A 24,242-nucleotide genomic window follows, 5' to 3' on the forward strand; every position below is an offset into this window, starting at 1 on the left:
ACCGTGGTCAAACCGCCCGCCACACCCTTCAGAGTAAACAAAAGGCAAAGACGCACGTGAACCTTCATCTGCGGGTGACGGTTGCTAGACGTCACGGGTCGTTTAAATGAAAGCACTGGGGTTCAGGTGTAGTGCTGTGTGACAAACGAGCTTTTTGCTCGGACATGAGTTTATCTCCAAACACACACGTCTTCACTTTCTGCGCGTCGGCTGCTCGTGCAAACATGTACACACAGTCGCACAGGCACATGCGCACATGAGGTTCACATTCCAAAAATCAACCCCTTTGTTTGTGTCGCCCCCCGAAACAGGAATTCGGCAGAGAAGCGTGGACCAGACTGTCTCCTCCCCCCACCATAAGCACACACACACACACACACACGCACACACACACCGCAACTCTCTCTCCTCCCTCAGTAACCCCCCACTACCATCACCAATAACACACACACACACACCTCCTCAACCCCTTTGTGTGTTTATGTGTGCATGCTGAGAAACCCTGTGACGGATGCTGAGCTTATAAAATTCCTTCTTCTTCTTTTTTTAAATTGTTTTTATTATTATTTTAAATTACATGGATGCATTTTATTCACCAGCAACAGCTTCTGCTGGATGTATGGAAGCCCGCAGGTGAGAAGAAGGCGGACCGGGTGAGCGCGTGAGAGTCTCACCTCTCTCCATAGCCAGGAAGCGGAATGCAAGAGGAGCCTGTTACCAGGAGCAAGTGCGTCAAAACTGGGACTTTTCCACCATCAGCATCCCTCCTCTCATCTCCTCTCCTCGCCTCATCCCTGCTCCTCCTGTGGCCACGCCACCATCCCCTCTTCCCTCCCACCCTCCCGTCTCTCCGTCTCCTTCTTCCGTGATCCCAGAATAGCCTCGCACCCCTTATCCCCGGTGGAGTGTTTGGAATTTCGGGGTGACTCGAGAGGAAGCCGGAGGATGGATTAGCAGAGGCGGCGCGACGGCAAAACTGGAGCAGCACGCGCGGCCACGCCGGGGGGGAAGGGGGCGACGGGACTCGGTGAATTCACGGAGCCCCCGGGATAGAGGTGAGTAAAGCCTTCCGTCCCCTCCGCGTGGATTTACACAGCAGGCAGGCGGGCGGGCTGCCTCTCTCCTCCCCGGCGCAAGGAGGTGAGAGGCGGACAATCAGCACATGGCTTTCACGTTTCTGTAACTGATGATCTGAGGCGGTCTGCTTATTTTTTATTTTTATTTTTTTTTCTGTTGTTGGAGAGGTAGATGTGAAATGCTCATGTTTAAAACACTGATTTTTTTTTTTTTTTTTGGGGGGGGGGGACAAAAAAAACCCCCAGAGCAATCAAAGCAAATTGAACATACTGAATCCCTCTAGAAAAGATGCAATCGGCGTGATAATTCTGCACTCATATTAATCAGGACAAAAACGAGTAAGCACGAGGGTTCAGCATTTTTTTTCCCCCTCCTCAGTCTGTGAATTAAGTTGGGTGTTCCCTCCTCCTCAGGACTAATGGAAGGCCCCTTTAGGTCCATGTGAGAGTTAAGAGGCATTTCTAATGGATTCCGCTTAAACTTTTTTTTCACAATTTGTCACAACACAAGCACAAACGTCCAGTGTATTTTTATTGCGATTGTAGACGTTTGAGAATCATGAAGTAGCGATAGTGGAAAGAAAAGGATCACATTTTAGAATATGTTTTTGTTGCAAGGTAAAGCATTCCTTTGCAGGCAGCAGTGGCTCCATGTTTAAGGTCCTTATCCTGCTGAAAGGGGAACCGCCGCCCCGGTCTTTTGTATCATATAACAGTTTTTTCTTTCTTTTCCCATCAAAGATTATCCTGCATTTAGCTCTGTGTCAAAGATAAGGATCCTTTCAGCATGACGCTGTCACCACCATGTTTTATTGTGTGTTGCAACCTGCCACATGTAGGCAGAGTAATTCTGGTCTTATCATACCCAGGCATCCTTTTCCACATATTCATAGGCTCCACATAAACTGCAAATTGGACTTGCGTTTTAGGGCATTCATCTTTTATTCTTATTTTGAACCCGGTTTTATGGCGTGCACAACTAATACTCCCACCTGAGCTGTGTATGTCTGCTGCTCATCCATAGCTACCTAACGATTTCCACGTCTCAGTATGGTTTCTATGACATTTTGGACGGTAAATTGAACAATGCTCTATAAGACGTTAAAAGCTCGGGGTGTGGTTTAACAACCGAATCCTCCTTTATGTCTCACCAACACTTTATTCCTGAGCAGTCTGCTCTCTTCAGGGGTCATAGCTGTGTAGCAGTCTGGCGTGGTCTGGAGGCTGATGGCGTCGCTTTTGAGATGGCAGCAGTTTGTGAAGTTTGGCTCCCCTCGCTATCTTCTGCAGGGAACCTCTGGCCTGCCGTCCCGCGCCAGGTTGCCAGCTTTCGTTGGTGTTTGGCTGCTTTTTGTGTTTCCTGATCCACCGTATCCCATGGATGAGTCGCGCTAGCCTGGGTCTCGTCCCACAATGTATCGATAAGGTTCAATACGTGTGTGGATGCTCAGTTACGTTAAGTGCACATAACATGGAAATAAACGTGTAGTGGTGCGCAAAGTGAAATTCCCTCATGCGAATGCTTTTATTATACAAATTAACAACTGCTTAGTCTGTCTGATTTTAGGCTTGTTTAGGTTTCTCCATTTCCTAAAAAAAAAAAAAAAAACAGATCCTCACTTGTTATTGTTTTTAGATATCGTTTCCCAAAATCTATTGAAATAATAATGATAATGCAGCTTCGAATGGATTTTTAAGCCCAGAGAGCTGGAGCAGCATTCTTCCCTTCATCGACATTCTCCAGTCATTGTGTGGGGTGGAAACCATGCGACATATCCTGATTAAAGGTTTTTGCACTGGTGGTCAGGTTAGCTCGGACGTAATGATTTTGATGGGCGTAGAATGTGACTAATGTCATTTTCGTGCTCATTAAAACACTTAACTGAACCGACGGAAGGGAACATTCATCTCGGAGGTCGCCACTCCCGCCGGGAAATAAATGCTTCATCAAAGGATAAAAGTGATCACTGAAAACAAGTCTGTATTGATCTGTAATAGCACATGCACTATCCCCCAACGGGACCCAGTCTATGTCCTGCAAAACCGTAAAAGAGCTCCTGATTTTTTTTTCTTTTGCCTTGCTATTCAAAAGAACTGACGAGATAAAAATAGCTGGGTTTTGTTTACGGTTCAAAAATTGGATAAAGTGGCTGATTTCTAGCATGAAGGCAGCCTTAAGAGCGGGTGGAAAGAAATAACCCATAACCTGAAATTCAAAACAAGTAATATTTGGGTTTGATGATTCTGAAATGACAACAGATGACATCCTCCTTTTGTCTAATAATGTGGGCGATTTTTTTGTTTTGTTTTGGGTTTTTTTATCCAAAAGAGCAATAAAAATCTCGTAAATGTTACCAACATCATGAGTGTAGGCCACACATTAGGACGGCTAGAGCAGTTTGAAAACTGGAATCTGAAGATTATTGATGTCTCGCAATTTTAAACCAGCAAAAAACTGTGAACCATGCTCACAAAGAAATAATAAAATGCTTCATCTTAATCGCTTTTTGACCGTGAAATGTTCAACAAATGATCTGTGATCAACCATCTTTCTTTTTATCCGGTAGCATAAATGTCAGGTAATTGACTTGGATTTGATGGTTTTTTTTTTTTTTCTTTCACTCACTTAAAAGGTCACGTTCATTAAAGTAGAGCAGACCTATTGCAGCGTGATGTCACAAGCTGCATTTCGTATTTTTCTTTTAGTAAATAAGCACGCATGAAAATCTGAGAAGTTAATATGAAAGAAAAAAAATCTCAAACAGGTACGTTCGCCTGAATATAAACTAAGGTTTGTCAAGAACTTAAGCCTTCTTTTTTCTAAATAAAGACAGCAGCTAGCTTCGTAAATACCTGTCCGGCACAGAATCATAACTCATTTCCAACGTTTAGATAGTAGTTAGCAGTCTTGACTTTTACTACAGGCCTATTTATTTCCCTTTTTTTAACTTTAATATTTTTGTGAGGGTTTTCACAGGACTTCATAAAAATGCAACCATATTAGCGGAATAGAAAATATTAGCAAACACGCGCTTCAGTCATCTAAAACTTGAATTGCTCCAATCATAAAAAACTTTTATTCGTTAACACCAATTTAAGTTTTTTTTAAGCGTAATTTACGTGCGGGCTTCTCGTGTGCCCCAAATGTTTATCGCTTTTTACTTTGCATTTCAGCTTTATTTATTGATAGCTTCTTTTTCTTTAACAGACTATATTCTGGGAATTGTAACAGTTAAACAAAAATACCAAAAAATGTACTTGATAAGTTGTGTTGTGCAGAAGCTTGATACATTTCCGTCAGTCTGCAGCTTTTATCTGATATTTATTAAACATTAAAAAATATATATTAAAAAAAATTGAAATATTTAACCTAAACTTCTTTATTAATGTCTGCCACTACGGATTTTTGAAATTTTGATAACGTCAGCAAAAAACAACGCTATATGTTCTGTAACTTTCATAAGCAGTAAACTGCTGGAGCCGCCTCCAGTCCTCCCACCACAGCTGCTCCCACAAGATCCTGATCAGAGCCGAGTTCATTTTTTTGCAGCATTTAACATCTTGTATGAAAATCTGGAATTTCCGTCAAAATGTTTTTTGTTTTTTTTAAGCTAGCCCTAATCAACTTCAGAGAATAGTAGATTTCTATTTCAATCAAACAATGCCAAGAAATACATTTACTTTGTTGTTAGCATCATTAGCGGTGCTGGCACAGCGTCTCCATGTACATTGAAATATTTCCTACATTGTGCCAAAGTTGAATTGCTAGATTGAGGTAAAAAATTGAAATATTTAATGAAAACTTTTTTTTTTGCAATCAATTACTATTCCACTTGCTCCCTGCAGCGCTCTGGAGTTTTCTGTTTGAAATAACTTTCACTGCTCTGAATGTTTGCACAAAACACACGCATTTATTTAGCATTTTCCCTCCTTCAAACACTGAAATTGCTCTGCAGAAGGTGGTTCATTTCTCCAGGGTCTCCACTGCCAGGAGGCGTCCATGACACACCACGCGTGTATGTTCAACGCTTAAATGAACTGCCAGTTCTGAAAAGTTCATCTGTTAATAGATTTGAAACTTTTCTTCTTCTGGTTTTTGGGGCAATTTATAAAAATAAAAAAAAATTATTATAATAAAAAAGTCTTTTTGAGTGTGCAGCATTTGTTGAGCTGATAGCTTAAATGTCCTGAATGAAATCAATCAAAATGTGACGTCCAGCAACACAACGACCATGTTCTCCGGTTTGGTAACCTCAACCCAATATCCAACCCAACAACAGTATCATGTCGAACTCTGATATTGGATCACATTTGCCAGTTCTCTACTAAACAGACATAAATTTCAATTTATGTCTATCAATTTCAACTGATATTCTGTTGAAGCTGGGTTATTCTTGACATCGGAAGCCATCCGTATGTTTGGTATCGACGTTAAATCTTCACGTTATTCTGCAACATGCGCTTCTTGCTTGCTTTGCCGGACGCATCCATACGCTGCGTTTCACCACCACCGCCGCTGCCTTGCTCACCTCGTTCACACATGGACAGGCACAATGCATACAGACTGCTTACAGTACAGCCCTATCCAAACACTTTCATGATGTTTGCAAGCATGAGTGTACATCAGCTCCAGCCACTTACTCATGTGATGTATCCCAGAGGACGAATGCTGGCGTGATAGATAAACGACCCCCTTTCTCTGAGCCTTGAGCTCATTCTATGTGTGTGTGTGTGTGTGTGTGTGTGCGCGCGCGCGCGTGTGTGTGAAATCTGAGTTAGGATGAGGTTTAAATGCTGACTGGAGTAGGTCACTGAGACCAAGCGGCTAGTGGGAGTGAGACCCCGTCCTCAGCATCTTGCTAAGCTTCTTTCAGCCGAACTGGAATCTCTTCCTTCACGGCATCTTCTCCGTTTCTAATTCCAGTCCCTTTTGTCAACTTCCCCTCGACCTCCAAATGTGCATGCTTCTCTTTTGATGTGTACTTATCTCGGTCCTGTTCTTCCTCCCCTCTCCGGCACGTTTCCAGGAGTCATGGAAATTAGATGGGAGAAGTATTTGATTCTCGGTGCATCACAACGCCTCAGGGTCAGGGTCTCTTATCTTGCCAAAGAAACGATGATGGGAAAAGAAAACCGAAGGATGATGGCTATGAAACGTAGTCGGGCATAGAGAGGTGAAGAATGACAAAAAAGGGAAAGATGTAATGATGAAGAAAGGTAGATAAAAAATTGAATAAAACAAGTCAGAATGGCCTAATCAAAGACCTGTCTTGTAAAGAATAATGGGGTAAAAGTCTATAAATGGGCAAAGCTAACAGAGACATATACAGAACTTTCGGTTCTCAATGGGGAAAAATGTTCCAAAGTATTGACTCAAGGAGGCTGAATACTTTGCAATTATGTGGTAGTTTAGTAGTTAGAATGGCCTAGTCAAAGGCCAGACCTATTTTTCAAACAATACATGGCTTAAAGTAGGTAAAAGCTGCAACTCTTGGAGGAAAAGGTTGTTCCAAAGTACATTGGGGGGATAACTACTTTGGAGTTATGTAGTACTTTGTGTTGGCTTACTGCATAAAATCCCAATAAAGTAATTTCTAGAGGTATGAAAACTTGCACAAAAAGTAATACCGCCCCAAAAATAGTCCGTCAGACATATTTGGCACAGCTAACGTTGCGAGAGTGAGGATAAACCGGAGGAGAAATAACACCGAGAGGGGGAAAGAGGTCAGGTGGAAAGTGTTAGCAAAATGAAATCAGATATGAAGAAATCAGGTGAAATCAACGTAGAGCAGATGGTACGTGAATGAGAAGTAGCGAAACTACTTAAAAATATGGGACAAGGAGATGTGTGAGGCAGGGAGATTGACAGATACAGAAAGGAAGAAATCAACAGGATGGGAAGGAAGGTATTGGGAGGAAGAGGGAGCTGTAGGGAGAACTGTGAATATTTAACTCTGTTTGACTTTCCATCTGTGCCTCTGGCCGTTTCCTCTCTCGGAGGCCTTCTGCATCCCTTAAAGTTACTGAAGACACCATACTGTGTGTATATATATATATATATATATGTCTGTGTGTATGCGAGTGTGTGTGTGGAAGATAAATTTGGGCTAAACAGCTGCTGGGTTGTTGAAATGCTTCCTGCTTTGAAGAACCAAAACAGCTAGAATGTCTTTTGATTATAAAGCAGCTCCAGGTACTGCAAACACACACTCGCTGCTAAGCATCCCAACACAACAGTGTTCGTCGGTCATGTGTCTATGTTGCAGTAACAACAGTATCACATCAAATGGATGATGATCCGCTGTATCAAAAGGCATGTCCCGTTTTCTCACAGCGTGAAAACTGTTTCCATTTCCTAAAAGCCACAATAATGGCTGACAGTTTCTTAGTCATTTTTTCTCCTCCCTTTTACAAATGCAGTTTACATACACAAACATTGCTATGCCTTAAAATAATATTGTTAAACTCAATAAGTTTGCCAATAGGTTTGAATGTGTTTTTGCATGGTTGGACAAGATATCAGGAAGGAAATTGTCGACCGCATTATGTCTTGTTCTCCCTTTGGTACAATCTCGAGAGAACTGAGCATTGGCGTGCGCATTTGCTCTGAGAGTTATATCCAAGTCTAAACACCATGGGGATGTCCAACTCTTACGTTGGTTGGGAAGGGAACAGGAAGGCAAAATTTTCAACAATTAGAAAAATAAGCCAAAGTCCTCCGGACATTCCAGCAGATAACCGTTTGCAATGTCGTCCCAAACAGGTTGCGACTGGTCCCACCCCAAGATGACGTCTCCCAAAACCAAAGCCAAGAAGAAACCACCCAAAGACAGCATGACTCTGCTGCCGTGTTTTTATTTTGTGGAGGTACGGATAAGTTGGGAATATGAAATAATTATTGTTGAAATGCAACAGTTCTTATATATTTTTATTGAAATTGTCACCTCTGTATATTTCTGGCTTAAACATTTCGACCTTAAACCAATATCTGAGCTTTTCTTACACGTGTGTTGTGTGTGCATGCAGCTAAAATGAAACATTCGATAACTTACTCCACTCCAACAAAATAAATCAAATGCCTGTCAGTTGTTGTCCTTGGTTTTGTTTTACGTGTTGTGAATTAACGTGTGTGTGTGTGTCGACACATTCCCGTCCAGCTCCCCATTGTCCTGTCCTCCTTGGTGTCTCTGTACTTCCTGGAGTTGACAGATGTCCTTTCCCCGGCGATGGTGGGCTTCCGTTGCCATGACCGCGACCTCTCCATGCCTTACGTGGAGACTGGAGATGAGCTCATCCCTCTGCTGATGCTGCTGAGTTTGGCGTTTGCCGGCCCAGCCGCTTCCGTAAGTCCGTCTCGCGACTTTCAACACAAAGCAGCTCGTCGTGTTATATTTGCAAAGTTGAGGGGAAAGGAAACTCTGCATCTGGTAGCGAAAGGCAATCTCACTGCATGATGCTGCCACTGCTGTGTTTCACCATAAACCATGTATTTAGTTTTCAGTGTTATTTTTGTGCTACACGATTTGGTTCGGATTGTCCTTTATAAATTTGTTTCCTGTCCTGTTGAAGCAAAAGCAACACTTTTTTTTCTTTACACATGCATGAAATATGACTAATTAGTTGTGAAATTTCATGTTACTAGCTACTCTGTCAAGCACCTATGAGTAATCTAAAGCATGCCAATGTGCTTTCTGAGCAGATATTCTTGGTGGGTTTGTGTCTAAAATAAATGTAATGGATTCATGTTGTGCAGATGTTGCTCAGCTGTACACAGACCTCCAGTTCACCTCACAGCACCAACGTCTTACTACTGTAGAGTTTCCTAAACCTCGTGCAAATTCCAGTGAAATACAAAAGTCGCACAAATAGGCAAATGTCTAGCAAATTTAGTCTGCCCTCTCTAATGCAACATCGACGTTTAGATTGATAAACATCCAGATTTCCATTACACATTATAAGTCACTCCATGCCCCCCCCAAATTGGTAAACACCAACACACACTACCGTAATCCATCAGCAGCATGGAAACGAGCAGCGATCATTTGTCACTCTGACTGGAAGTGATCACTGTTCGATAGCACCTTGCTCTGCTTTCACCCCGCCGTACCTTCCCACGGTAGATCAAAATCACAGACATCTCTACCTGACGTGAATAGCACTTTAACACTTTTACTCCACGCTTGTGTTTGTTCCACTCTGCTCTTCCTGTCTCGCAAAATGCAAGCAGCTGAAAAAGCCAATCTTTTCCGCTTCTCTTCATTGCTGGCCGTAGATCATGTTGGGGGAGGCGGTGATGTACTGCATGCAGTCCAAACTGAAGACCTGCCCCAAGTCGGAGGGAAGCATAAACGCCGGAGGCTGCAGCTTCAACTCGTTCCTGCGCAGGACCGTGCGCTTTGTCGGTACGTCCCGGCCTCCAGGCCCGTTTAGAAGTCACAAACAAGCTACAATGAGTTTACTGGGAATTTACACTCAATCCACACTGGTCAAAATTTGTATATTTATACAAACTTCCACTAATACTCAGTTAAATGTGACTTAGCGAGAGTCACTGTAGCAATCAAGATTTGGTATAATTACTGTTGGATTGTAGGAGCTCATTAGAAAAAACTAGTTTAGTCACATTGCAATGAATCAATTTCCAATTATATTTTATCACCTGTCTATTCTGGACCAGGTTCACAGCTTCAGCATAAATTAGTTGTTCATTCATTAGATTCTGTCTGACATAAAGTTTAAATATGCATATACATTGAAAATAATGTCTTTTACCGGCACAGATTGTTATTCACACATTTGAAACTTTTTGTCAACTTATTTCATTCAAAAAAATTTTTTCCCACATAAAGATGAAGTGAATTGTAACCAATTTCCCCTCCCAAAAAAAACGTTGCTCTTACTTACATATTGTAGTGTATTTGCATCCACGCTAAAAAAGCCAACCACTTTAAAGGAAACTCAGCAGTCTTTTTCAAGCAGAAAGGCCAAATATTGGACAGGAATTACGGAAGACATGTTGTTGAGGTGCAAGCTGCTGCAGAGCATTTCAACTAATATTGTTGTTAGTTTATGTGTCTGCGTAGCTTTTGGGATGTTCCCCCTGTTTGGATGAAAGAAAACTCGCAGTCGACGCCAACTTGTGAGCCCACTTCTTATTTTCAAAAATCACGAAAGTTTTCATACGTACTTCAGGCTGCGGTTATCCAAGTTCAGCTGAGCCTTCTTTATAGAGCGACAATTTTACTGTGATCCAAAGTTCCCAGTGACTCCCGACTTCATTTCGATTTTCAAAGTAAAGAAATAAGCTAATTACAGACATTAAATGAAGGGTGACTTAAAATGAAACCGACTTAAGAAGCTGAGATAATGAAATACCCAAGGCAAACTTTGAGCTTTGAAGCCAAAAGAGTAATTAATTCACTTTCCCGCATTTCTCTGCCTGCGTATGTGTGTGTGCGTGCATGCGTGTGTGTGTGTGTGTGAGAGCGTAAAAATGCATCAGACTGACAGCTTATGGTGTCACTTCAGGTTGCTGCAAATTCACGCTGGGTTTTTTCCCCCTTCACTGCAACACATGTCTCAGAAATGAACCGCTCTGTGTTTGAGGAAGGCATTGGGTGTTTGTTTTGTTGTTTTTTTCGGTTCATTCGCTGAAGCTGCATTCACCTCCGTTGCCTCTCTTTCTCTCCCTCAGGTGTTCATGTGTTCGGTCTCCTGGCAACAGCCCTGGTGACAGATGTCATCCAGTTGGCTACCGGTTATCACGCCCCTTTCTTCCTCACCGTGTGCCAGCCCAATTACACGGCTCCGGGGGTGTCATGTGACAACAACGCCTACATCACTCAAGACATCTGCATGGGGAAAGATCAATATGCAATCATGTCAGCAAGGTAAAAAAAAAAGTGCTTATATTTATGTATATAATATTAAACATGTGTTCATTTAGTATTTTAACACGCCTTGCAAGAATACAACTGGCATTAGAATAGCCAGAGCTGTTTATTTGTTTCGGATTTCATGAAATGAAACTTGAAATAAAAAAAAAAACTTAATGTTTCAGTAAAAATTTGCCTGTGGTTGTGTTCAGGAGGGGCATTTTGGATTCAGGTTTGCAGCTACAAGATGCTCTGTAGAGGGGATCAGACAAACAAGCTCCAGCAAGTCGGTGTGAAAGGCATATTAGATCCGTACACAGGAATGATCACAGCTTAGCGGCACTGATACAGGGATAATCCCAGTAACTGTATTACAAGTGTGTATGCGAGTGCTTCTCCTCTCCAGGGGAGTCGTTATTAAAATACCTACAGACGTAGCTGTTTTGCATAGGACGACACGTTTTCTATTATTACCTTTTGTCGCCAGGGACGGTGGGACGGAGCGAGTGGTTTTGAGAGGCGGAGGAAGAAATTGACGAAGATGTGTAAAAATTATCTCTATGAAACACTTTGTTTTTTTGTTGTTTTTTTTTTAAATATAAGAAGCATTGATGTCTCACCTCAGACAGATTCAATTCCGCTTACGTACCCCGGTGTGCCACATCCGTGGTTAATGGAGCTAGAATCCGAGGGCATTCATTAGGACAGGCGAAGCAAGTTTCCGTGTCACGTATTGCACCTTTAAAACAAATTCAGAATTTTTGTTTACATGTACAATTCTGAAAAGTGTGGTGTGGTCTTAAACAACCCGCAACAATATCTGTAAGTCTTCTGTCTGTACCAGCAACGACCCAAAGACTGACATTTTTGGACGTTCTATTTTTTGTAAAATTGTTCAAGACAAGTCAGACTAAATTAAATGTAAATAACATAAATGTCATTTACATTACATGAATTTCCTGGCATCCGTCTCCCAAGCCTTGCCGCAGATTCTAAATAGATCAGGGCTTTGACTAGGCCATTTCAACACATGAACAATGGTTGAGCGTTGTTTGGAAAGAATAAAAGAGAAGGATTAGTCCTTCCAGGATTACCATATATTTAACTATGTCATCTAACACATCTTTCCATGAACTCTGACCTGCTTCCCTGCTCAAGCTAAAGATTTGTTCCAGCTACTCTTCCGTAAAAGTCGGGCCGTGCATGACGAATAGCTGTCCTATCAAAATATTCTCCTACCTGAGCTGCTGACCTCTGCAGTTCCTCCAGAGTTACCAATGGTTCGTTTGGATGTTCCTCTGATTTATGCACCTCCTGGTGTATCAGTTTAGGCAAACGGCCATGTCTGTGTAGGTTTGACAACGTGCCATGCTCTTTTTGTTTTTGGACGTTGAACAGCTTGTGACATTGTTTTATAACCCAACCCTGCTCTAGACTCCTGAAACATTATCCCTAACAGGAAGCAGATGAATTTATACTGAGATATTAATGTTTTGCTGGGTATCTTTTAAAGGCAGTTGGTTGGACTGGATTTTATTTAGGGGTACCATAGTAAGGTTGAATATAATTGCAGACCGCAATTTCAGATTTTTGCTCGCAAAACCATCGTTGTTTTCCTTCCACTTACCAATTATACCCTACTTTGCATTTGTCACCTAAATTCTTAGGAAAGTACAAGTAAAAAAAAGGCTTAATAACATCTATCTTTAATTTTCCACTTCTAATTTTCCTGTTCTTTTCCTGTAGGAAAACCTTTCCATCCCAGCATGCTACGCTGTCTGGCTTCGCAGCTGTTTATATCTCTGTAAGCAATTCAACTTACTAAGATTCTACTAGCATGATGTGTCTGTGGATGGATGCTTATTCATAATCCTGGAAAAATACTCAGAAAAATACTCTGTTTATATTAGTTTTTGTGTGTGTGTGTGTGTGTGTGTGTGTGTGTGTGTGTGTGTGTGTGTGTGTGTGTGTGTGTGTGTGTGTGTGTGTGTAAAATCCAAAGTGACACATTGGAAATCCACACGGAACAACATGCGGTCAGCCGTGACTGTACTTTTCTTCTCCGTTTCACCAACGCTTGACAAAATAGATATTTTACTTTTTTACCAATTATGTAAAAATAAAAGTTCATATCTTTTAAATCATACACAAAATCTTTGAGTTTCACTGATCAGAGTTTTTATGGCCAGATACCTAGAATGGATTCTGCAAACCTTTGACTTGAAGAATCAAAGGCTTGAAGAGTTATGAATAAGAACCAAGTAGTGGATGATTTGAAGATTCAACTGGATTAACAATATTCTGTAGTAAATTAAAACAATGATTTGATCTAAAGCATCTCAAACATATAGAGCTTCCTCACTGCATCACTAATGATCAATGCAGTATACAGAGGTATCTATAAATAAAACTCAGCTAAGAACAAGTACAGCATATTTACTGATTTACATGACAGAGAACAGCTCATTCTCTCTTTTTTTTTTTTTGCTTAACACACCTCAATATGTAGATGTATGCTGTACCAGTTCAAGACATGCTAATGTTTTCTGCAATAAAAGAAGTCACAATGTCTGAGAGAGGACGCTGACTGTGTTACTCGGCTCTGCAGTCACGCGTTTCAGTATTATCTCAAAACAGACTGAATGATGACAGATGGGATATTTTCAAAGTGTTCTAGCAAAGAGTGAAATTAGCACAGTCAGTGTTACCAACTTTGAAAATAAGCCTCTGTGTGTGTGTGCATAAGTGAAGTCTTGCCTCAACAGTGAGAGTTTCAAAAGATTCACAACGTTTCCAAATCCAGCATATTCCCTTACAGATACAATTAAGATTCTGCAAAACGATAAAAACAAAGCAATCTTGCTTTCTCTTATTAGTTGACATTTTAAAAGCAGTGGCCTGAAGGATCTGGCAAGATGCGTCTGTAAAAAATATATATATTTTTTTTCTTTCTGGATTCCTTCTATCTTTTGTAGCCTCTCTGACTTTGCCCTTAAACATTGACATTGGTTTATAGTAGGTATGATGCATTCACTGATCAGAAAAAAGCAGGATTTTTACCTTTCCAATTGGTCCACCACGCATATAACCACATGATATCTATAGGCGTGTCTCTAAAAATAGAAAGAACCAGTGACCTGATTTTGGTTTTCAAAGTTGATTATTTCATTCATCTTTGGTGAATATTGGTTAGTGTGTCTTGATGCGTCTGTACTGTGCTGCAAAGTATCGTTGTTTTTCATCATTGCAACACCATCCCATCTGCACACACACAAACACACACACACACACACACACTCATCCTCATCAGTGGCTATATAACTGCTGCATCACTGGATCCTGTGTGTCCTCATTAAAACTCGCTGACTGACATCTGTTGCAAGACAGTAAGGAGGAAAAGAGTTGCTTGCCGTCTAATCTGTGCTCTCATAGGTATTTTTTCCTCAATTAATGATATGCATTTATTCCTTTGTTCAATTCTCAAAAAGCTTTTTTTTTTGCCACATTCTAAGATTATGAACAAACGAAGAGGCAAGAGATAAATCTCCTAACACACAAACATATTTTGAGTAAATCTATATGGGATGTAAGGAGAAATTTCTCATCGCTGACAGGTTTTCCCTCTTCCTATGAAGAGTAGGATTTTTTTCTGCTCAGTGGCCTGTGGACAAGCTTGTTAAAATAGGGTGCTTTTTTTTTTGCAAAGCCTGCCATTCTGTCACTCAACTGTCTTCTATTTTATGCAATCAAAATGCAGTAGGCATGCTGGAAATGTGAATGCAGCGAAAAATATATTCTTGTTTTTTGGGGGGGTTTTTTCCCTTTCCTGCTCACTCATCAACTCCGTTTCTGTCAAAAGATGTCAAACTGTTCAACTGTGCGCACGCCATTCCTTTTCCTACTAGCTAAACCCTATCAGAAGCAACATCATCTTTTTTATTAAGTCATGTTTCGCTGGTTATTCGTGCCCTATATTTTGTTTCATATTTTGTCTCATTACAACCACATAATTTATGTGATTAACTAACCCAGTTCAGCTCCAATTAGTCAACAGTTTGTGTTTCTGGAGACGTTTCTCATAAATTGGTCTAAGGGTGGGCATGTGTCGTATTGTTTATCATGTATTGTGAGAAATTACTTATCACAATAAGAAATCTGACATATCATTACTGTGATAGATTAATGACTTTTAAGACACCCGAAAACTGTCTTTATTGTCGGGATTGATAATTTTACTATTTTCTCCACCGTTTGTTCAATAAAAAAGCATCAATAAATACAAGCAAATTTAAAAATAGACTTACTTTGTGCACCTTAGTTGTTTGTGGGGCTGTCATGTAAATGCACAGCTACCTAAAAAATAAGTAATAAATAGATTTTATCATCATGTTTATCACAGTGTCAACAGTACAAATTACTGCCCTGACATCCTGTTTTATTTGCAAGTGTCAGAGTAAAGGGGACAGAATACATTGAAAACCACACGTCCGTTTCATTTCACTTCACATTTATGTGCTACTTTCGCACGAAATCCCCCCCCGCCCCCCCAAAAAAAAAACCTGAATAAATGTGAAAACATTTTTTTAAATAAAGTGTGTCAAACTGCCTCTTGATCCCCCAACATGTCTGAACTCTCTGTCTTTTGCCGATCCGTGCCTGTCTCTCTCCCCACAGATGTACTTCAATACCAGCATCAATAGCACAACTAAGCTGCTGAAGCCCCTGCTGGTGTTCGCCTTCTGCATGGCCGCAGGCCTCGCTGGCCTGACTCAGATAACGCAGCACCGCAGTCACCCGATAGACGTCTACGTGGGGTACCTCATAGGAGCTGGCATCGGAGTCTATCTGGTGAGTTGAGAGAAGAGCACCCGGGTCGGTGCGACGCACGCATGAAGCGCGGTTCCTGTCGCGCTTCAGACTATTTAGAGCCAAAGCAAATGGAAGCAGGGGTCAATCATTTTGATCTGTTTTATGAAATCATCTTTCTTTTCTTTTTTTTTCATTAAATTTCAACATAAAAAGTTGTTAGCTTCTCATTTAGGAGCTAGTTTCTCCTCCAAAGTGTATGTAAGAGTCAATATGCAGAATGGTAAAAAAAAAAAATTATTATTATTATTAATCTGTTAAATTGTTGTATTGTCTTTCTTTGAAGAATGTCACAGCACGTGCTAACAAATTCTTGATTTTTGCACCACTTCCCCTCTCCCTGTGTGGCTTCCATATTTTTTTCTCGGCATTTTTTTTTTCCACATGCTATTTATAGCTACTTCTATTAAGGAGGGGAAGAGAGAGAATAAATAATCCGATAAAGATTCTCTGAAGAATTTCACACTCCGTTTTAAGAAAACTTGTCGTTGCCAATTTCCACGCTTCTCTCTTTCTCTAGTCTCTCACTTTTTGAAAGGGGGAGCGATTTCTGACGTTTAAGGAGTGAAGGAAAGGGAGGGAAAGGCAGTGATTTAAACTGACCTTAGGCATAGCAAAAATAGGAAGAGACAGCTATTCACGTACACTCTCCGCACTAATAGAAAAACATCCAAAACACATTAAAGATGCTTTCACACTCATTATTTAATATGTATAATACTTCCGTCTCATTATTTTTTCTCACTCCACCCTGTGTCTGTTAGGCTGTGTACGCAGTTGGAAATTTTAAAGCATCAGAGGAAGATTCTCCCTCTTTGCAGAGGCTGACATCGGTTCATCACAAGGACGGGCTTAGGGTATTGACCCAGCGGAGCCACGATTCCCTGTACAGGAAGACTCCCAGGGTGTCAGAGAGCAGGGAGGAGCTGGGGGCCGGGCTGGGGTCCGGAGCCCGCAGTAAGGTGAGGAGGGACAAGGCGTCCCTGGCCTCGCTGAAACGAGCCAGCGCCGATGTGGAGCTCCTGGCAACACGTGGCCCCATGGGCAAGGAAACCATGGTAACCTTCAGCAACACCTTACCCAGAGTCGCAAATGGCAACAGCCCCATCTCCCCATCCGACGAGCCAGTCGTCACGCAGCGCCACATGACCTTCCACGTGCCCTTCGATCCCCAGAGGTCCCGGCAGCTGGTGTCCGAGTGGAAGCAGCGCTCACTGGAGCTCCGCAGCCAGAGCTCCAGAGACGAAGACGAGGGAGACGACGAAAGGGACAGAGGAGGCAGCGGCGGGGCGGCTGCAGGGGAAGGAGAGAGCAAGGGGATGCCTTCTTCTCTTTACCCGACGGTGCAGGCCAGCAGCGTTACTGCTGCGCCGGCAACGGCAAGGATGGTCGTGGCACCGCCGCTGGTTCACATCCCCGAAGAGGCCTCGCGGCCTCCACCCGTTTCCCCCAAGAGTGCCAAAACAAGAGCCAAGTGGTTGTCACTCACAGAGGGAGGAAGTGTGAAAGAGCCTGGATCAGGACCGATCGCGGTGTCGACTCCCAGGGTTCCCAATACGCACCCCAACCAGCTTCCCAGCCAGCAGAGAGTCACTCAGGTGAGAAAGATGCTAGAAAACTCTTTTTATGCGTCTTAAACCCCACTTTCTACAGAGATTCTACAAAGAATTGTGTAGAATCTTTTTTTTTCTTTTTTAGTTTTATGTCATGTCATAATATTATTCCCTTGTCTCAAACATACCTTGAGCCGCTCCTTTGATTCTTTCATATATAGGTAAGGAATCTTTGAATTTCCTGTAGTAACCATTCCGCGGTACCTAATTGTTTGCTCATACAAAGCGCAGCCTACTTCTACAAAACTCCTTCTTGGAGCTCATTCTCCAGCTGAGCGTTCGCCTTACAGAGCATCCCTCCTTCCTCACTCAGTTCCTCCAGACTAGCGGCAGCGGCAGTTAGCAAACACCTGATTGAACTGCATCTGCAGAGCTCGCCATAAAAACCTACTTTTCACACTGGTGCTCCTAAGAACAGTTGTATATGGCATCTTAACGGAGCATTGTTGTGATGACATGCTGAAAGCGGAAAGTAGGTGCCTCTTAAAGACAGAGGCTCAGTTTTAAGGCGTCAATTTGCGAAGTCAAGATATGTTTGAGATATATGTCGAAGTTAACAGTTAGTTGATTGTGCTACAAAATGGCAGTGTGTCGCATTTTTTTGGGTGGTACTATGGAAAATGATGTTTTCCATAGTACCACCATGGAACTATGGAAAATGATGTTTTCCATAGTACCACCCAAATGGCAAAATTCCAATTTTCATAAATACAGAGGCCACCTTAAAATGTTATAGATCGTGTCACATTGGATCTACAAACTTGTATGTCTTTATGGGATCATTTGCAAAAAGTTATCAATCATTTCTCGTTTCACAATTATGTGCTCCTTTTTGGTCTACCATAAGAAATCCAATGATTTTACTGCCAGATGCTGGACAAACTAAATAACTATGATTTATTTAGGCAGTAATCAAAGCCAAACACTGAAGGAAACAATTTGCCCGAGTAGTTTTCTCAGTTATTCCCTCATAAAGACTGTAATTGTAACATGTTGCTGTCATCATATAGTTTATACTTTGACTCCTGCCACTTCCTGCAGGTCATAGCCATGTCGAAGCAGCAGGGTCACGGAGGAACCACTTCGTCGGCCAAGACATCAGAAGGGGGTTCCTCCTCAGGCGGTGGCTCCAACTGCTCTGAATCGCCGTACTACCGCATCCCGTCCGATCGAGACAGCTGCACCGGCAGCAACCCGGGGAGCGTCGCCGGCAGCGGGAGCATCGTCACCATCGACGCTCACGCCCCCCACCACCCGGTTGTGCGCGTGTCAGCCAGCAACGGCAAGCCGTGGGAGTGGAGGAACACCATCAGCGGCAACATGATGAGTGCTGACGCGTCGGGCGACAAGCACCGCATGGCTCTGCAGCGGCAGGACAACGTCTGCCACTACAGGGACTACCGGACGCTGCCGGGGAAAACTGACTCGCTCGGCTCTTCCACAACCAGCGGGAGTGCAGAGGTGGGGGTGGGGCTGGGAGTGGAGCTGCCTCCGCCACCCCTTCCCACGGCCTCCTCGCCTCTGCTTCCTCCGCCTCAGTTGTCTTCCTCCCTTCTTCCACCACCTCCATCCCCTTCCCCGTTGCCTCCGCCTCCACACTCAGGTCCTACTCCCATGCCTCCACCTCCTCCTCATTCTAGCTCTCCTCACATGCCCCTACCCCCTCACCCATCTTCCTCCCAAATGCCCCCACCTCCTCATCCGTCCTCCTTGCAAATGCCCCCCCCTTCTCACCATTCCTCCTCACAAATGCATCCTCACCCTTTATCCAACCAGATGCCTCCACCTCCTCACCCATCTGCCTCTCCGCTACCTCCTCCTCCTCTTCCCTCCTCGTCCATGCCTCTTCCCCCCCACCCTTCCCACTCCGGCATGCTTCCCCCTCCACCCCACCCTGACCTGCTGATGGACGGCCACGGCCAGGCCCTATCCCGCTCCTCCACCCTGCCCCGCCGGCCCTCTGTGTCGTCCCGCAGCCACGCCGAGCAGGAGCACTACTACAAGGCCATGCAGAATGAGAGGATGTTATAGTTGGGGAGAGGCGGGGAAGACAACAGACATTGTGTCAACATTAGACATTGTACTTGAAATGACAGAACTGAGGAAGGCATTACAAGAAACCAGGCTGCAACAGGTCAGCAGAGATTTCCAACTTCTGAAAAACGACAAAAAGTTTTGGAGCCACCGAGGGAGCCCAGGACTGTAAGGAGGTCTTGCTGCTTAAAAAAAAAAAACACAGCGGGGTGGCTGTTTTTCCTCGTCTCTCTCGCTTACAGCACCAGCCGAGACTGAGACGAGGAAAGAGAGAATGAAGGAAAACAAGACGGAAAGGCAAAAAAAAGTGAAGCCTGCTTGTGCTTTTGCCTCCAGTTTTGTTAGCATCTCTGGAGTTTCTTTAAGGACGGGTTCAAAAGAAGGAGCTGAGAAAGAGATATCACAATGGATGGTGTGGGATTTGCTAAATGAAGTTCCCCTAGGGAGGAGACTGAGAAAACAACTACAGGCAATGCATGCTCATCTGAAACCAGAGCAGCCATTTGAGGTTTTCCTGTGATCTCTTTTTATCCAGCTGAAACACTCTTGTTCCAATGCACCGTACAGCAGAGAATACGGCCAATTCAGCAAATTTAATCACAGGTTTAGGAGTATTAACTACAGCTCACAAAGGCTTGAAAGTGAGGGCATTGTCTTTTTGATGCCAAGCAGGTGTATCAGCATGCACCAGAGATGCTCGACTTAGGAAGGAGAGGTGAGTATAAATAGGATCATGCACCGCTGGGCAACCTCCTATACGGACGTCACTGAATGGATTATGGCTGTGAACATTAGAGGCGGTGGAATGGAAAGAGAATCTCTTCTAAAATGAAAAGTGCAGCAGGGGCACTCGGCACGGTGGGACTTTTCAGCGAGCGAAACTCGCCACGGATTGAAGATTGAAGCCGAAACACGGAACGTAGATGAGCGTTTTGTTTATGAACCCATGCCAGCGTACGCTTCTCAACCGCGTCCCCCGTTGAAGTGTCAAAGTCGCTCAAGCCAGCGAAGCTAACCTTCCCATCCAGCACGTCTGAAGCAGATGGAGGGTTGCATTGCGCAAGTTTCACAGATTAACAAGGACACACTTTTCAAAACAACTCCGGAGTTATCCGTTTGTAAAATGTTTTTTTTTAGATATATTACCCAGGAGAGCTCTTCAGGAATACTCAAATGTGTTCATTTACAACTTTGTCAAACTGGACTGTTGTCAACTGTCATTCACCTTTTGTGGGCTATGAGTGATTGTCACTCTTGTTAGCCTTTTAGTTATCACACCATCACTTTTTTCTTTTTTAATAAAACATACAGGTGAGATTGCTCTTTGGGAGCCGCAAGGAATTTTAAATGAATTCTCTTAATTTTCTTCTGGGGAGTCACACTCATTTCCATTTTTTTCTGCGCTTTTGAAGGACTTTGATCTTCAAAGTTCATGTCATTGAGGGATTCAGAAGAAGACGTTGAAATAATCAGGTTGTATTAAATTCCTCTTTTTTTATTTGTTTTGCATCACAAATCCAATCATTCTTCCATCACCAACTTTGTCCCCTTGGCAATTTTCTTTAGAAATAATCTTTTCTGATAAATCCAGGCTCTTATTTTAAACCAGATGTGTAACCTTTATTTTAAAGCATTTTTTTTATTGATGGTTGAATCCCACTGAGAATTTGAATCCTGCTTTTATGGCAATCTAACATTTCAAAGATGAGGAGCCTTTTTTTATTTTAGAAAAGCTATACTGTGAAAGTCCTTTTTTCTTTTATCCTTCTTTCACGGTTCCTCTTAGTATATTTGGTGTCCCTGGTTACTATAGTGATTCCCACATTTTCTGGGTAGCAGAATGTGACTTTCTTGCTTAGAGCCAAGTAAAATGATACATGACAGAAACGTCTAATCAAATGGCTGCTGTTTTAGCCCCATAGGTAGCTATAGCGAAGGTTTTGAAACCATACAAAGCACCAGGGTCTGGTGCTCAGTCTGGGTGATTTTCGTATTTCTACTTTTGTAGAAGCTATGCCGATGTAAATACGCCTTCAACATAAGACATAACGAGAAGAATCCCTCTCAAATAACGTTAGTCGATGGACGAAATCCTTTGATCTACCTGAGCTCTGGAGGGATTCGACAGAAAACTGTCAAATTTCTCCAATGGCAGACTCACTGTCTGAAAGTAGACGCATTTCCATGCACCGCTGCAGAAAAGGACGTGTCGGTTGAGGTCTGTGGTTGTAAGGCTGGGTTAAAAGGAATATTTAAATTTAAATTTCCAAGCTTCTTTGGCGCCGAGAGAATTTAATAATGTAAGAGAGTTCTTTCACAAAACATTGTCTGATTAAAATGAGAAACTTGTGTAAAACATGTAGTATTAAGTTTACTTGTTTATCTTGAAGTTAAATTATGACGCTAAGTGGAATTATTGCTGCTTGTACTGCTGAGATTGATGGGTAAAATAGCCATTTAGCTTTAAACCCAGGAGAACTAAAACAATAAATTAACAGATATTTCCTGAAAATACTTCAAATGTATTCATTTTGCCCCTCATCAAATATTAAGCAACATTGATCACTGTGTTAATCCCTCAAAGCCCCAAAATATTAATATATTCAAAAAAATATTTGAAAGCTCTAAACAAAATTCAAGGTAACACTAAAGGTTTAGCTCGTCAATAATTTTTTTTTTTTGCCATTGAAAAGATTCATTTTTGTGTTCCTGACAACCCTTTAGTTTTAGCCATTAGGTCCTGTAATACACTTAATTACAAGACAAAAAGGTAAATACAAACTAACACAAAAAATTGTCTAATTATGTCGTAGGGCAAGAAAAAATATTTAAAGGTTGTTTTTTTTTATTAGTTAAAAAAAATTTATGATTAAGGATTTCTGTAATTTATTTTGTCAGCTGCACAATAAACAGTCTAAATGAATGGACCCTTGGTAAAGATGTGTCGCAATGCGGTAGCAGAATCTCGCACTGAAAATTAGAATTAGAAATCCAAAGTTACACGTTCGCTGGTCACCATTCCTAACATCATTTCCATGTTTAATGAAGCTAATGTTTCTTTCATCAAACCAAAGAATAGTCAGGTCCCAGTTAAAGTCTTACAATTTCACAAACTCCACAAGTTTATGCTAGTGATGGTAGAAATTATAACCATTTCCTGGCATTCCCCACAAATATTAATTTGTCTTGTAGATAGCATCTAATAGGTGATGTGTCACATCATATTTACATTTCATGGAAACAGGAAGTTATGAATATTTAATGAAAGGTTCCTAGAAAGTCTGACCAGGTTGGAAAAAAACATCAATAGTTATTTTATAGGAATGGTTTGGGTTCTAATAACCGTGCTACTCATGATTTTGTCTGCCTCCCCTCCCCACTGAATAATTGGGTTCATACTAAATGTTGGCATTGTCTCAACTTTTCACTGTGAGATTATTCTACTGCAGTAAAAAATTTATTTATCTTAAGGCATATCTTTACCACAGAGTGCTAGTAAGTATGACACATGTCCTTTGCCTATAAGAAAAGGAAGATTTGCACAACTTCTTGGTGCTCCTTTTAAACTACCCCAACACCTTTTTGTCCGTTTATATCTTGTATAAAGTTTTTCCTTTTTTTCAAGACAGAAGATTTCTCATTTAATCACACGTGGTTCATTTTGGCCACTAATTTGATTGTACTTTTTCAAAACACAAGACTCGACGACGGGTGACATCGTTGTCCACCTGCTCACCCCTAAAAACCCAAAAGGTAAATAAACTGGTTTTGTAAAGTTGTCCTAGGAAGAGGTTCTGTTAAATGACACAAGTTGTGTGTTCTTTTAGAGGTGCTTCTCAGACGATGAGCCGGTAGTTAAGTTGCCTGTCACTTTGTGCTGCATGTGTGTAAGAGTGTGTGTTTTTTTAGTACTTAAACCTTTTTGAAAGAATAATCCTCTGGTGAATATGCTACAGCTTTGAGCCCAGTTTGACTGTAAGATATTTGAAATTACTTAATATTATTAATACTATTATTATTATTTAAAAGTCCTCTTTTATGGGCTAATGTTTTCTATCTGTGGTGATGTGTAACATTGATAACTTTGTTGAATAAAAAAAATAATGTCTGCTTAACTGAGGGTTGATCTCGTGGTGCTTGAAAACAATGCGTGGAGTTCATGAGGCAGTGCTCAAAATAGCGAGTGAGGTCGATGCCATGGCGGCGTTTACCGCCACTCCGATGAAAAGGATCTTCCTCATCGATTCTTATGTTAAGAGAACTTTCTTCCTCATTCCACACTTGAACACACACAAATGTGTGTAGCAAATGTAGAAGAAGCACAGTACAGCATTTCTCTCTTTCTCTCTCTCTCTGCACGGTCTAGTGTCAAGTTTCTGAAATGAATTCTTCTACGTTGTTGGTCGGTCCTAAGCGAATTGTCTATAATAAAACAAACATTGTCTGAGGTCTCTTATGTTTTAGAAAAGAATGGGGGGGAAAATTCCCAGAAGTTGTTTTTTTTTTTTTTTTGTCAAAGCCACAAATATTGCTTACTTTGACTTTATGTGATAGACCAACAAATGCAAGATAAATGGTTAAGTGGTTTGAAAATAAAACTTTAAGTGAAAAGTAAAGGAACATACGAGTGTGGCACATCAAATTGCTCAAGCTCAGTCAAATTGGATTTAAAGTATCTCTGCGCAGACATTTTGAGGTATTAACACAAATACAAAATTAGATTTATGTCTGGACTTTGACTGGGCCAAAATAAATGAACATGCCTTGATTTCTAGCTC

The 24,242-nt window shown here is 41.8% G+C and overlaps 1 protein-coding gene across 1 annotated transcript; it reads left to right on the forward strand.

Annotated features, from left to right (window-relative positions):
* Positions 1–345: 345 nt before the first annotated feature.
* On the forward strand, positions 346–23,584 carry plppr3a (phospholipid phosphatase related 3a). The gene is made up of 9 exons (XM_008399175.2): positions 346–1,055; positions 7,840–7,943; positions 8,234–8,419; positions 9,349–9,478; positions 10,771–10,966; positions 12,698–12,755; positions 15,626–15,799; positions 16,582–17,415; positions 18,472–23,584. Exons 2-9 carry the CDS (start codon positions 7,863–7,865, stop codon positions 19,459–19,461), a joined length of 2,649 nt encoding a protein of 882 aa, XP_008397397.1. The 5' UTR covers positions 346–1,055; positions 7,840–7,862; the 3' UTR covers positions 19,462–23,584.
* The last annotated feature ends 658 nt before the right edge of the window (positions 23,585–24,242 follow it).

Source organism: Poecilia reticulata, linkage group LG22 (assembly GCF_000633615.1).
Source record: "Poecilia reticulata strain Guanapo linkage group LG22, Guppy_female_1.0+MT, whole genome shotgun sequence".
Classification (NCBI taxonomy): Eukaryota; Metazoa; Chordata; class Actinopteri; order Cyprinodontiformes; family Poeciliidae; genus Poecilia; species Poecilia reticulata.